This window comes from Triturus cristatus, chromosome 6, assembly GCF_964204655.1.
Source record: "Triturus cristatus chromosome 6, aTriCri1.1, whole genome shotgun sequence".
Classification (NCBI taxonomy): domain Eukaryota; kingdom Metazoa; phylum Chordata; class Amphibia; order Caudata; family Salamandridae; genus Triturus; species Triturus cristatus.
The window spans coordinates 614,079,532-614,095,064 of NC_140589.1; the positions used below are offsets into that span (position 1 = coordinate 614,079,532).

The following is a 15,533-nucleotide window of genomic DNA, read 5'->3' on the forward strand; positions in this document are numbered from 1 at the left end:
AGTAATTTTGGACACACCGAGACCATCCACACAGAAGGATGTGCGTGCATTTTTGGGTCTTGTTTCTTTTTGTAGACAGTGGATATTGGGGTTTTCACACATAGCTAAGCCATTACTAGCTCTTTTGACAAAAGACACGCCTATCCCAATCCCTTGGTCAGCTGAGTGTGATGCTGCTTTTCAGCAACTGCGACAGGCCCTTTGTTCAGCACCAGTGTTAGGGACCCCTGATTATACAAAACCCTTTTCGTTGTATGTGCATGAGAAAGATGGATGTGCATTGTCAGTCTTAGTACAGATGCACGGCGACAAGCAGCGCCCTTGTGCATACTTTTCAGCTGTGCTTGATCCTGTCGCCCGAGCATTACCAGGGTGTTTTCGCTCGGTAGCGGCGACAGCTGTGTCAATACGCCAAAGTGAAGGAATTGTGCTGTCCCATAAATTGTTGGTGTTAGTTCCCCATGCTGTGGATGCCCTGCTTAATCAAACTAAGACGCAGCATTTGACCAGTGCCCGTTTAACGGGATATGAGCTGACGCTTTTGGCTCCTCATATTACGTTGAAAAGGTGCGTGACATTAAACCCGGCCACATTGTTGCCATACCCCGAGACCCAGCCTGAGGCGCAGAAAGCGCATGATTGTATTCTTGTGACTGAGGAACAAACAAAGGGTCGTATTGATCTCCAGGATACGCCCTTTTCAGAGGTAGATGGAGAGTTGTGGGTAGACGGATCATGCCTGAAGCTACCAGATGGTACGACTTCAGCAGCGTATGCAATTACCACATTACACACGATAGTGGAGACAGCACGCATACCACAGAAATCAGCTCAAGCAGCGGAACTGATAGCCTTAACACGAGCATGTGAGCTCAGTACAGGATTGTGTGTGAATGTTTACACAGATAGCCGCTATGCCTTCGGAGTAGCGCACGATTTCGGCCTACTCTGGAAGGAGAGAGGGTTCTTAACGTCACATGGGGTACAGATAATGCATGGGGAGTTAGTCCACAACCTCTTAACCGCATTGACATACCCGAAGAAAATTGCCATTGTTAAGTGTAGTGCCCATAGGAAAGTAGTTGATAAAGTTGGAGAAGGGAATGCGTTAGCGGATCGAGTAGCACGGGAGACCGCGATGCAGCCTGGCGCTACTGCCATGTATGTAGTAAAGTCACAGGTGGAAAGATGGCGAGATGCGAAGGAAGAAGTGCGAGAAATACAGAGGACCGCTTCTGACAAAGAGCGGGAACGATGGGCTAGCGAAGGGGAACTGGATGATGAGGGCTGTTGGAGAAATAAGCAGATGGATAGATGGAAATTACCCACGGCCTTTGTACAACCTATGGTTCAGATGGCACATGGGCTAGCACATGTTGGAGCTTCCGCAATTGTGAAATTGCTTACCCAAGTCTGGGAGCATCCAGAGATTGCTAGCACAGCAAAGAGGGTGGTGCAGACCTGTATGATCTGCCTGAGGTATAACCCAGGGAAAGGCACTCGAACTCCAGCAGGAGGATTTGCGACGCCCACTGCACCCTTTGAGGTTCTGCAGATGGACTACATCCAGCTTGAGCGCTGTAACAATTTGAAGTATGTTCTAGTAGTGGTCTGCGCTTTCAGCAAATGGGTTGAGGCGTACCCTACGAAAGACAATACTGCAATGACTACAGCAAAGCTATTGCTGAAAGAGTTTTTCCCTCGATACGGCGTCTGTAGACTTCTGTGGAGTGATAATGGCCCTCACTTTGTAGCGGATGTTATAAAATATGTCTTGAAGGGCCTAGGCATCACCCAGAAGTTCCACGCCGTATTCCACCCCCAGTCTGCAGGACTAGTCGAGAAGTATAATGGTACACTGAAGCTTAAGATCGCCAAAATCCAAGCTTCAACATCTTTGACTTGGCCAGACGCCCTGCCACTGGCGTTATTGTCAATTAGGTCGGTGCCACACTCTCGAACTGGCCTTACGCCATATGAAGTTGTATTTGGACGCCCAATGAATATTTGGGGTCCACCGAGGCCTAAGGCTGTGTATAATGTACCTTGTGTAATGATGAGCGATTATCTGGCACAGTTAACGGATAATTTGGTTTCTATTCATCAACAGGTCCGAGAGGCGCTCCCTGATCGGTCTACCGGCGAAGGGCATGGTCTCCGACCTGGCGACCATGTGATGGTGAAGGTCTTCGACAGAACGAACAGTTTGGAGCCGAGATGGGTCGGACCTGAGCAGGTTCTCCTTGCAACAAGGACGGCAGTGCGAGTCTCGAACAGGAAGAATTGGATCCATTCCTTACACTGTCGAAAGGTACCGCCCGGATTGGTGGAGTCTGCCGTGCTGACCGATCAACGAGAAATCCTAGCAGCAGAGACAGGCCGTGCTGCGGAGCCAAACGACACTGAGGAGCTCTTTCCGGACCACGCGACTTCTGGAGGAAGGCGATATCATCTGCGACCAAGGAAGTGAGGTTTCCAGTACCGGGACATACTGTCAGAACGGCCCTTGGGTTAGTGAAACGGAGAGCCGATGAGGCAAGGGGGGGGGATCAGCCCTGCATTAGTGTAGCGACACCCGTCTTGGCCCGCTGGTGAAGAAATCAACCGCTGCCCAAGGGGAAGAGTTCTGACAGACTTTTTAGTTTCAGGAAGATATCAGGGTATTGTTTCTTTTGACATGGAGAAGAAGAAAATCCTTTGTGCGTTGGGGTTCATGCTAACAGTAGCTATCGTTGGTATAACCACATGGTTTGTGGAGGAGGCAACTCCTGCTCGAAAGACACTTGTGTTGACGACTCCAGTGCCTGCGGAGCACTACTTTTATACATTGCCATATCAAGAGTTAAAGCATCGACAATCCTATTTGAATAACACTTTCATTCAGATGCTGCATCACACCCACGTTGCTACGAATGCTACGAACTGTTGGATATGTGGGATGATGCCAGCCCATCAGAAGAAAGGAGGTACGCCATTCATACCACTTCCTTTCTCTCATAATGGCTCTTGTAGAGCATGGTACACTTTGCTGTTTGCCACTCGGAAACCGACAGTGGGACGATTGCTTTTCAGACTCAATAAAGAATGTCATCAAGATAAAAATGGATATCCACAAGCAAATGGGACAATTTGGGAATGGGAAGAGTACCGACCGGACAATGAATCCATTCCCTATATCTTCACGAACACAAGAGACACTGTGGGGAAGGACAAATTCGTAATCCAAGTAGCACAAGCTCAAGCGGACCTGTGTGTCCAGAGTGTGGGTTTTATCCCTGTTGGTGTCAGTGATTGCATAACCGTATTAAACATCGACGGGTTAAATAACAGTACCTTCCTAGCGTCCCATAATACCTATTTTGTATGTGGAAATAAAGGTTATTACCGTTTGCCGGCTGGGTGGTCTGGGGTATGCTATGTATCATTCCTATTACCTCCTGTATTCCTAGCACCCGCGTCATATCATAAGGATTTAAAACTGTTGAATAATGTGACTGTAAATAGATATAAACGTACTCTATCAATTGATGATGTGGATCAAACAGATACAAGCTTGCAACAGTATATTGATTTTAACTTAGGACTGTTTTTCTTTGTTGGAGCTGCTTTGAATAGTAGGAAGATCCGAAGATTGACAAGAGTGGTAGAAGCTGTGACAAATCAGACTGCTGCCGCTCTTGGGAATCTTACGGAAGAGTTACAAATAACGAGGATTGTTGCGTTGCAGAATCGTATGGTGTTAGATGTAATGCTAGCTGATCGAGGAGGAGCCTGTAAAATTATTGGAAGTAGCTGCTGTGTGTTCATCCCTGATCATACGCCATCCGTTTATAACGCCATTAACAAGCTGCATAAAATAGAAGCTGAAATCCACACAGAAAACGGCACTTGGTCCTTTTCTGGATGGTTTTGGGCGTTGGTTACTGCCTGGGGATGGAAGGTCTTAACTGGTCTCTGCATTATTATAGCAGTTCTGTTCCTTTTCTGTATGTGTATTCAATGTGGACCATTGTGCTGTTCCGTATGCATTTCATTCTGCATTCCAGATAAGAAAGCTATTGCCGATGTTGCTCGCCAGAAGGGTCTAGCTAAAGAGGTTAAGGGAATGATGATAATTGATATATATGATGATTATTCTTGGAAACCGGATGTCTTCAGTAAATGCTGAAAGGGTCGTCTGTTGTAAATTAAGGCAGAATGTGATTAAGCATTTACTGAAAACATTAATGCTTTCCCTTGCGATCATGTTTTCTTCGTTATGTTGACCGAAGTCCGGACTCCATTTTGTATTGACATGCTGCCATGTGTTCGTCACGAGGAGAGTCCGACCTCTGTGTTAGTTGCTCTTGTAATCTGCCTAGCAACAGTTTATAAATAGCTCCCTCTTGTCCATCTGGCGCATGCCCAGACTTGACCACATTTGTTATAATTAGCCTTGCTTGACCATGTGTTTCGCGGGCTCAAGGAGCGTGTTGGCTCCGCCCATGTATTGATTCAGTATCGAGAATGACCATAAATGGTAATGTTCTTCGGCCTTATGTTGTATCCACCCACTATGAGCCCCTCTGTTGTGTATAAAAGGGGACTGTGTACGAATCTTCTTTGTGCTACTCCAGGCAATACTGAAGAGTGTTGTGTGGATTGTAGGACCACCCTTAAGGGTTAATAAACGTTGTCTTTGTACTTTGCAGTTTCCGTGCCAACTTCCTTATAGATTCCGTTACAGGAGAGCGAACCCTTGTTCTTGCGGGCCTAGCTGGGGCCTGTATTCATCACTGCGGGTGTGGATACTTGAAGGCAAAGGTTTAGCATTTTCCCGGTGGCAAGTGCCCCATGTGTGAAAGTACCCCTTAAGTACATATGGACTCATCTCCCATTAGTAGACTTGTTAATGTGTCCTGCTTAGCAGATCAGCAACATTGTTGTCCATCACAGGCAGGTGGTCCTATAGGGGCAGAATGATTCCGAATGGCACATGCCAAATCTTTTTTTGCTATTGCCGACAGATGGGGTGAATTCCCTCTTCTTTCTGGATACAATAAAAAGCTGCCTTGTCACCCATCTTTACCGGGAATGTTTTGCCCTGGATGAAATTGTACAATGCTCTTGATGCCAATCTGACAGCCATGAGTTTCAGGTAACTGATGTGACCCTCCTATTGTTCTTGCTGCCAGATATCCTAAACAGTCATGTTATTGAGATGTGCTCCCCACCCTATGAGTGACCCGTCCCTGATAATGGTCACATGCTGTGGTTGGTCTAGAAAAGGCTTTCCTAGCAACAAATGGTTGTGTTTACCACCATAGGTTCATGCATTGTATTCTGGGCTGTACCAGAACTAGATCTTCCCATTGACCCTTAACTTGTGACCATTGCCTTGAATGGTTATTTTGCAGTGAGCGCATGTGCAGTTGGGTAGGTGGCACTATCACTATGCAGGAATCCATCATCCTTAACAATTGTATTACCTTACAAAGACATATTATGAAAAAGAGGTAGTAGCCTCTGGGATGCCATTACTTGCTCTTGGTTTGGGTAAGCTTTCCCTGTAACATAATTTAATGAAGCCCCTAGAAAAGGTTGGATCTTGTCTAATACAAGATGCCACTTTCTAGCACTGACTAAATCCTAGCCTGTTTAAGGGGGACACTGTTGTCTGAGTTTGTGCTAAGCATTGCTCTCCGCTGCCACTTTTTATCCATCTATGTATGGAAAGATGTGAATTGAGTTTTTGCGCAAGTGTGCATCATCACAAACACATGGTTCACCCCCAAATCCTAGATGTCTTTCTTCTTACAGCACCCATAGTATCAACCGCACACATAAGAACAGAAGAAGCCTTGCTGTCATTCATAAGTCCTCCTAGTCCTTCACTGTAGGCAAGCAAGTCCACTAAGCATAATAGAGCTGCTGACATGCCATTTCCCACTCTCTGCAACTTAGACTACATCCTTCAATCTAATCTACAGGCTTCTCAAACAGAACAAGGAATTAATTAATGAATTCTCAGATTTCCTCACCACCTTGCCATCCAGGGGCCCACACCGCCTTCTTGGGCGACTTCAATCTCCCAGTCAACACAAAGGTAAACAAAAAACAAAACAAAAAACGAGACACCCTCCTCAACCTCTTTTAACCACTTAATGTTACACAGCACATAACTCAACTAACACGTTCCAAAGGCCACATCCACAACTTTGCCGTCTCAAGATCGCCAACAGTCCAATGCAAACCACCTATACCCCTGTACTGGACTGACACATTTGTCATACTACCAACAGACCAAGGTCAACCCAAAAGAAAAGACAAAACCTTCACGTCCTTCAAAGACATCTCCATAGAAACTTGAACTCTTCTCATACCCTATCAACTTGATCAACCCCACGTCCGATGGCAACACCTTTGTAAACAACTTCATCACCTTTTAAGAAAAAAATATAAACATCTGCAACTCAATTAAAGCACAGAAGTGCAAGCCAAAGCTTTCAGCACCCTAAAGACCTTGCTGACAATAAACGTTCCATCTTCAGACAGGAAAGAAAATGAAAGTAAAACAGAACACCAGATGACTTCATTATACTGAAATCCCTCCACAAACCGTTTAGATAACTCATTACATCAGCTGAAACAAAGTCCTATACGTACACCATGAATTAAACTACCAAAAGAAGCAGAACACTTTTCAGAACAATCGGGCAATGTGTCACCCCATGCCAGACCCATCTATTCCTCACTTCACAGAAAAAGTGCAATGATCTCAACCTCTTCTTCAGTTATAAAATACAGAAGGTACAAAAGTACTTCAGTAACGCCAAGCATGCGTCATCTCTTATACACACCTCTTCCCGTAGAAACATTCAATGGTCATCCTTCAAGGCCCCATCTCTTGCAGATCTTGCGGACACTCTCAAATCCCGCAAAGCCGCTTAAAGATGACTATTAGCCTTCATCACAGCTCTCTCTGGGGAAGCTCTCTCACTCATACCAATGTCTCACTCAAAGCATCTTCCCAGAAGATCTCAAGACAGGCCCAATCCTCACACTCCTAAAGAAGCCTACAATAGACTCTGTTGGCCTTGCAAGTTACCAACTGATCACTCACGTACCATTTATTGGCAAAATTGTTGAAAAAGTAGTCAATTTTTAACCCCAAGGTCACATTAATGTGAACCTTTCTCCACCCAGCTACCAGTCTGGGTTCAGATCACGCTGAAGCACAGCGATCGCCATCTTACTCAATCTAGACAATGCACTCCTAATCACAGATGAAGTTGAACCTTGCCTCCTGATATTGCTGGAGCTCTCAGCTGCCTTGGGCACAGTCAACCATCTCACCTTCATACTGACCCTGGAGTCTTGTTTGGGATTCGCAGGCAATGTAATACACTGGTTTTCCTCCTACCTTTTTAAGCAACATCAGTCTGTTCACACAGGAACCTTCGAGTTCCAAAAGAACCCTATCACCTCCAGAGTCCCTAGGGTTTCATAGTGTCCCCTGTCATCTTCAGCCTCTACATAGATCAGCTTAGTACCCTACTCATAGATGACAGCATAACGACTCCCCAATATGCTGACGATACACACCTCTACTTGAATGCCTTCTCTGCTTCAGGCACTCAATGTCTCAAACACTACCCACACACCATCCAGACCTGGATGTCCACTGCCTACTTGAAGCTCAAACCAACCAAGACTGAGTATTGCAACTAGCCAAGAAGAAACAGTACAAAAGTGGCTCAAAAACATGAACGTTGATGGATTCAACCCCCCAACTTTCACAGAGTGCCAAGCTACTTGGATTTACCCTGGACACCAACTCATCCACTAGGTACATACTGCCCAAAAAGAAAACTGTCTGGTACCAGATCTCTCTTTTAAATCAAGTAGAACTGTTTCATACAGAAAGTGGTTTCAAAACTGCTATTCAACTCCTCTCACTCTTGTATCTGGATGGTGACAATGCCCTGCTCTGTGGTCTCCCACCCTGCACCCCTCAAGGGCATCCTACATGCTGCACCACATCTCTTCCAGGGCCTGAAGAATCATATCACCCCATCCTGATGAAACTCCATTAGGTCCTCTTGCCTGCCTGTACCATCTTCAAAACCAGCTGCATCATTTACAAAGCTATCCCGGCCAGCATCCACATTTACCTTGCAGAGTGCAGAGAAACTCAAAATTCCTTCTGGTTATCAGCCCCCCGCCCCCAGTCAGCACACCATCAGACTCAGAAGTATAAAAAAAATACAATGTCACCATATTCATCTGGAGTGCCCCAACACTGCTCCACTTTAGAAAGGAGTTGAAGGCACACCTCTTCTCTCTATCTCTTCTATTATTTGTAGATTTTATGCTGGTCTTTTACTCAGTACAGCCTTACACTGCCTTTTTGCTAAGTTTGCGCTACAGAAATGCCACATATGCACATAAATGCCACATTAGACTCATGGTAAATACCCTTGGGGATGTAGTGGCCATGAAGGGGAGAGCTATTAATTGGTAGTACTGTCCACTTACCACATAGCACAGGTAGCAGTGATCCACCAAAAGTATGAGGATATGGAAGCATGCATCCTTCAAGTTGAGGGGTGCATTTGTTCTCCTGTGCGGAGTAACGGAATGACACCCTGCAGGGAGGTCATGTGAAAATGCTTTGACCCAAAGTAGTGGTTTAAAGGTCGGAGGTCAAGAATAGAAGATGGAGATAAAATATTTTTGAGGATGAGAAAATATAACGATTGGGCTCCATGGCCCCGCTGTTGAGTGCAGAAACAATTGGTCCCAACAGGATTATATTATTGTCGATAGTACCCAAAACATTAAGGACAGACACTCAAGTCATGCGAAAGTTTTTTCTAAACTTTATCATAAGTTTAGATAATTGTTATATATTTATGCATTCCTTTCTTATATAATAAAGTTGCTCAAAGGTGAGTAAGAGACAGCGCTCGTGAAAAAGGATCAAGGGAAAGGCAAAAGTTTGAATGCCAATATGCAATACATAAAACCAATATATACAAATTCATACGGAAAAAGTCTGGCCAGAATTACCGACAAAACTAATTTCCAACGTCATCCTTAGCACCCTATATTACGTATAGACAGAGAGAATTATCTAAGTGTCACTGTTTTGAGGTAGAGGAGCACTTGCTGGAGCCACTTCTACCCCAACCTCTGTCAGGATATCCCCCTCTGCTGAAGGACTTCTGGCCTTGAATGTTGTTAAAGGACTGCTGCTTTTCATATCCCTGCCTTTGGGTAGATAGAGATGATGGGAACGCCTCTCACATGATGTTTGCGGAAGCCACACCTCTGTGTTTGTGTCTACAGAGCGACATTAGCCTCAGCAGTTACCATGTCTCTCTTATTTTTCGTAACATATTGTAGACCTGAGAGCTGAAAGGATGCTTGCTATCAAACTGGATGTTAATTAGGTGTTGTTGGACTTCTCCTCTAGAGCCCTAGACACTAAGCCAGGCATGGCGTTACAGCAGGATACCATATGTAAAACCATAGCACTGCAAGCCGAGATGAAGTGAAGGACCCCACTTATGAGATACTGTATAGATTCTGACTAGAGAGTCAGCGGACACCTCTCCCAGGTAAATGTCTGTGCACACCTGTAAACAAACGGTCCCCCATCAAACATCACTAGTGGATGGTGGTGTAGCCTCTCTCCACTATTGAAGGATTTATACTTTGAGGGTACAGATGGTCCGTTAGAGTTTAGTACTCCACGCAGGGGATGTGACAACATAAAACATGAGCAACATCTCGTTGGGATCTAGAGATGTGAGGCAACCTTTCCGACAAAAACAAAGGGCAATCTATAATGTACACAAAGGAGGCAAGAAGTCACAATGGACTATTCATGAAGGATTTTGGACCTAGAGGCCAGGTCTTGTCTTGGTTAATTGGATTGCAATTGAGGTATAATGCTACATTTACACTGGCTCAGTTCTTGCTAATAATACCCTGTAACAATGCCCCAGAAACTTAAACAACATGTGGACAATTGTCTGTGGCGCTGTATTAAGCTCATGTTATTTTCTTATATGACTGCAATTTAAATGTTTGCTTCCAGAACACAGTCTAATCACTGGAGAAAATATGATGATGGCTGTGTGATCAGACGTGTTTTATTTAAAGGGACATCGAAACAGAGGTGATGCAAAATATATGCCAAACTGCAAAGGACATCTCTGCAACTGATAAAAATACATTACACAGCTGTAGATGGAAGCTCCTACTTACTAAGAATGTACGGCTCTCGTAAAAAAAAAAAAACACTTGTTAAAAAAATACCTGCACACTAGGCTGACTTGTAATAATTATTCTTAGTTTAGCTAACAAGGCTGGCCTTGCTTTTCACTCTTCTTAATGCAGGGCAACATTCACCCACAAGTTAGTGTAGATGGATAAAGCACAACGCTGAAGGCAAATTCAAAAGCATACCTCTGCCACTTCCAGGGCACTGCCCTTCACAGGTAAGGCCTTGTGAGCCAACGCTGCAAGATGGCTGAAAGCAAGAGAAAGAGAAGACATTACCACTAGCCACCATTTGCACTTCTACGTTTCTCGCTATGGTCCACGTTATCTTATAAACACTAAGGTTGTGGAGTGTGCGCTACTGTTTGCACAGAATCGCCAACGTATACACACTTGACGTGAGAGGTCACACAAAGGCACATGCACGAACATACTATTGTGCTCTCTGCTTTTGGACATGAACATTAAATGCAGATTGGTGTCGTCTGCCATAAAGTATGGCCTTGATTGGCTTACTCAAGTTCGCTCTGTTACAGCACAAGGGTTTGAGCACGCTTCTACATCATCATGATGAGATCTGGGCCCAGTCAAGCCACTGCCTCAAATTTTGGTAATGCAGGTTTACACTCTGATGCAACAAATGGTTCCATTCCTGTTTTCATTTAAGCAAGCTATTTTAATAAAATGAAAAATCTTGCAAGGTACGTTATGTTAGAGTATTGAATTACTGAATCGTTTATTAACAGCATTTGAAGTAAGAGACACAAACGTTCCTTTCCAGCTCGGATTCAGCAATAGGCAATATCTTCTTGCCAATAATGTTTCTGGGACTTGACTTAGAACAGATCATTTAAAACCAGGAGGAGTCATGCGTGTGAAGTCCTATCCATGTTGAAGCAATGCAAGGCTTAAGAGTACACAGTTTTAAGGCAAAGTTAAAGCAAGGTTATGGTTGATTGCAGTTGATATAAGACAAATGGTCCCCTGCGCCTCCTTTTGTGCCCATCTCTCTTTCACCCTTACTACGTAAAGCCAACATTGCCATGCAGCTATACGCCTGAGTAAAGTTGCTCAACAGTCAAGGGAATGTAACCACAAAGGTCCATAGATAGGCTAATAGCTACCTTGTTCACTGGAGAAATGAGATTGTATGTGCTTAAAATATAAATAAGGCGTTTCAAATCACCTGAGAGTCAGGAGGTAGTTGACAATATGCTTGGGCTGGAGATCCTCAGAAGACTTGTTTATGACCTCGTCATATCTAAGAAAAAATAAATTAAAAATAAACAAGAGGAATACACAGGAATGGTCACTGTACAACTTGTCGCCCATGAATGTCCTTGGTCTTGGGTTGCTGCAGGATGAGATGAATGGTACACTGCGACTGTGGTGTAATATGCAATAGACTGTGACTGTGCACTGAGCGGAGTGATACATAGCGGGAGTGGTAGTGTAAAGTGTATGCGATAGAGTGGTTATGTTGCTGATGTGCGGATGCAGAGTTGTGGTGTGTGACGCTTGCTGAATATTGGATGTGGTGTGAGGTGATGAATACAGAAGGATTGTATAAAGATTAACTGTGACTAAAGCGGTAACAGAAACACCACAGCAAAAGTAACAGCAAGGCACAGTTGAGCAGGAGACTGGGGAACACCACGCATTAGCTGATCCTCCAGGGCAACTACCCAACAAGAGGTGGGCATGTCAACTTTCAAGTAGAGGATACTGATGTAGTACAATGTTGGGAGACAGAGGCATTTGGGTAGGAAACAAAGGAATTATTTGGATTAGAAGGTCCGGAGTAGAAATTGGAAAATTCGGAATGACCAGAGAACAAGAGTTATGGTCAGTTTGCTGGTATAAAATAGTTTTTTAATGCATATCAGATTGCTGAACAACGACTTACCTTTGTGGAAGAACCAACGTTTGGTGTTCCACTATATATCAACCACTTACTAGAACATGACAACATTTTAATTATTTGAGCTAAAAAAAAAAAAAAGGACTCTCGATTATGGCCTTGCATTTTTGATGGGTCTGAGAACCTATCCTGGATTATCTGCCTGACTTAACTTGCCCCACTAGGCTATGGTCTCTGGATCTGATAAATGAATGCGCCATCTTGGCAGTCCCTTCTCCATCACCCCTTCTCAAGGAGGGCGTGGTCACCTATCCTGATGTCAGGATCCTTCTTACCTGGAAGTCCTACAAGTGTCCTGGCTGAAGACGTGGAAGATTCCCCTCTTGCTCTTAATGAAAACAGCCCGTGGACACATGGGAGGGAGACAGGGTGAGTGGATGTGTGGATTAGAGAGGGGTTAGATGCTGGTCAACACGATTTAAGAGGCGTGGTATTCTTCATGGTATAGGCATTATTAAGAGCCTTTAGGAAGGGTAGAAACTAGAAAGGTCAGAGGGCGGATGCAACAGAAGGAGACCTTATGCACAGCCGATCACAATTACATGCATGGCACAAGCTAAGCAGGCAGCGGGGCACATAAGCTGCCAACATTTGTTACTTTAAAAAAAGGGTTGAAATAAAAAAAAAGGAATCTTACTGTGCGCAGGGCTGTGAGCATATTTATTCCATGCTATGCAACTTCATGTTTATTAGACTAGCCCGCAAACCAGGCAACCATGGATGACCCGCTCAAGGCACACGTGATTACAGTCACCCAAGCTGGCATTCAGTAAAAGGGCCTGGACTGCGGTCCACTTCCTGTCTAACATGAGGTTCAACGCCCAGAGGAAAGCCTGATGACCCCGAAGATCTAGGGCTACCTACCTGCCCATCCAGTGGAGCGAAGAAAGCTGGTAGCACTGTTAGTGGTGGTGAGAAATTAAACTGACGAGGAAGTCTTCATAGTGAAGGATTGAATGAAATAAAAGCTGTGTTTACTCTCCTATATCAGTGTCTGTCATAATGCTGAACATGTCCTCGTGAACCAGCTTGGCTACAGTTTCAATGCGTTACCTGAGAAGGTGCTGCAGGATAGAAATGGCCTGGGGCTCCTGCAAACATAAGGGGTTGAAATCGTTCAGCTCTCCGTAGCCACTCATCCGGTCTAAGCTACATCCCAAAAAGAAAAAGACAATTAAACACGCTTACATTAAACGCACGCATACGTGCAATGCACGCATCCGTGCAATGCACGTATCCATATTCATATAGACCCTAGCCTAGCAGGGTAACATCCATGGTGGAGTTCCATATTTGCACTTCAGAGATATTACATTTGACACACTTACAAAGGTTTCACATTTGACACCTATTCACAATTCCTAGCCACATCGAGAGTAATGGAGATGCCTAGAATGACGCGTTTCTGTGACGTGTTGAATGTGGATTAGAACCTAGGATGGCAGTGTAGTCTAGAGACTTGACGCTTCCCTCGATGCTTAGGCAGGTTGGAGGCTAAGCGGCTGGAAACCTATGCTTAGCTCGCAGGATCTGGTGTGATTTGTAATAGGCCACGTGAAAGGACCGCTCAACAGCGCGCTACACAAATTGAATTGACTATTGACTTGACTATTATGTTGTAGTATTTGTATGCCCTTACACTACTACGTGAGGAACTGAATGAGGCGCTGAGCCACACGTACCTAGCCTTGGACTTTGGAGGGCTCGGCTTAAGAACGGATAAGCACAAGCAGCGCTTAATTAGAGCTGGTGGTTTCCGGTGCTCGGCACCAACATGTAAGTGTCAGAACCGGCACTTATGACAGTCTGCCAAATGGCAGCGCTGTTTGTCTGATTTAGAGTGATCAGAACAGTGGTTTACTAATTCAATATATGTCAAACATGACTAATACCTGCCACACATCCTACTCTTATAGCTTTGGGGTCCTGGAATAGTCTGGATTGTCCCACTTGTAGGGGTGTGATGGTTTGTAGTAGGTTTGGTAGTGTCATTGGTAGCGCTAGCAGGAGCAATGGGTGGTGTAGGCTGCAGTGGCTTGATGAGGCCCCCAAATTAAGCATTGCAGGCAGGGCTTTAAGTGGGACTGGTCTTGTAATGAAAAACTGACTTTGAAACGTACTGGCCTCTATGGATACTCGTGTCCATAACTTTACTGGTAAAACACATTTTCAATTTGTCCACAATGACTGTAAAAACCCGTAAGCCATTCCATATGTCAGCGATGTAATGCCTGTCTATATTTAACAATATATTCCATATTGCATTCCCTACGAGTATCCGCTTCTGTAGTTTTCTGAGAGAGTTTAGGTTATGGGTGGGCATTTATGACGGGCACGGTGTAAAGCTCAAAAGCTGAGGCCGGCGGCAGTGCAAGTTCTTCCCAGTGCCGGTCAGTGGGTCGTAGAGGTGTGCAGACTACATGCACATGCAATCCTTGGCCTCTCTATAGAGAGCACAGAGCGATGCCAACTGTAATTGTGGGTAACTGTGTGACAGAGGTACACAATTGACATTAAATGACCGTGCCAAAAGAAACAAAAATGCAGTGCTTACAGTGCAGTGGTGGGTAGCTTGTGTGTGCTGGGGGTGAAGCAAAAGTGATCGAAGCAAGTATATGCAGAAGGACAGGGTAGAACAACGGTGCAGAAGAGGATAAAGATGAAGAGAGAGATATGCACATTGAGGATTTTAGAGAGATGTAGGAAGTAAAAGGGTACACACGTGTGTGACGGAGTGAGAGACTGCAGAGGAAAGTGGTCCTAAGGAGAATGGAGATAATCGAGACACTCCGAAACCCGCTAGCCTCCTGCAGACCTTAACAATAATTCACAGTCTCATCTCTGCAGAAGTGAAACGTTTTTAATTCTCACTAGTCACAACCAAATCATTGTTGGTCAGGCTTGTTCTAGTTATATGCGTTGATTACTGTGTAGTATGTCTGGATGCAGTAACAGCAAATTCACACTGCAGCACCTAAATACTGGTCAGACAGCACACTCTGTAAAGCACAGGACTTTAGTTTACATGTTTTAAGCCACACCCATAATGACGTAGACCACCCCTCTTAATAGGATTCCTAGGTACACTTCTTTGCCGCAACCTCCCACCCCCCCATTCTACTCAAAGCAGACAGTAGACATGTCCCTTGTTCTTTCTTTAGCTACTGTGGACAAACTATGTAATGACGACTCCGGTAGTGTAAAAGTCAAATGGCACACCTTAAAATTACCAGTACAATGTCTCTTTGTTATCATCATATTGTTTGCCAGCACAATATGTAGTTTTTGTTTCCCAGTTGCATTTTGAATTCCAGGACGCTGAGTCTCTTTATGCAAGCAGGGT

General features: G+C 44.6%; 1 protein-coding gene across 2 annotated transcripts in view; it reads right to left on the reverse strand.

Moving 5' to 3' along the window:
• Positions 1-15,533, reverse strand: part of RARS2 (arginyl-tRNA synthetase 2, mitochondrial) — a 201,638-nt gene that overhangs the window by 10,871 nt on the left and 175,234 nt on the right. For both annotated transcript variants that reach the window (XM_085611098.1, XM_085611097.1), the window contains 3 exons: positions 13,244-13,339; positions 11,456-11,530; positions 10,456-10,519 (listed from right to left, as the gene is read on the reverse strand). In XM_085611098.1, the coding sequence (XP_085467224.1) occupies positions 10,456-10,519; positions 11,456-11,530; positions 13,244-13,339 (235 nt within the window). The remainder of the gene's footprint in view (positions 1-10,455; positions 10,520-11,455; positions 11,531-13,243; positions 13,340-15,533) is intronic.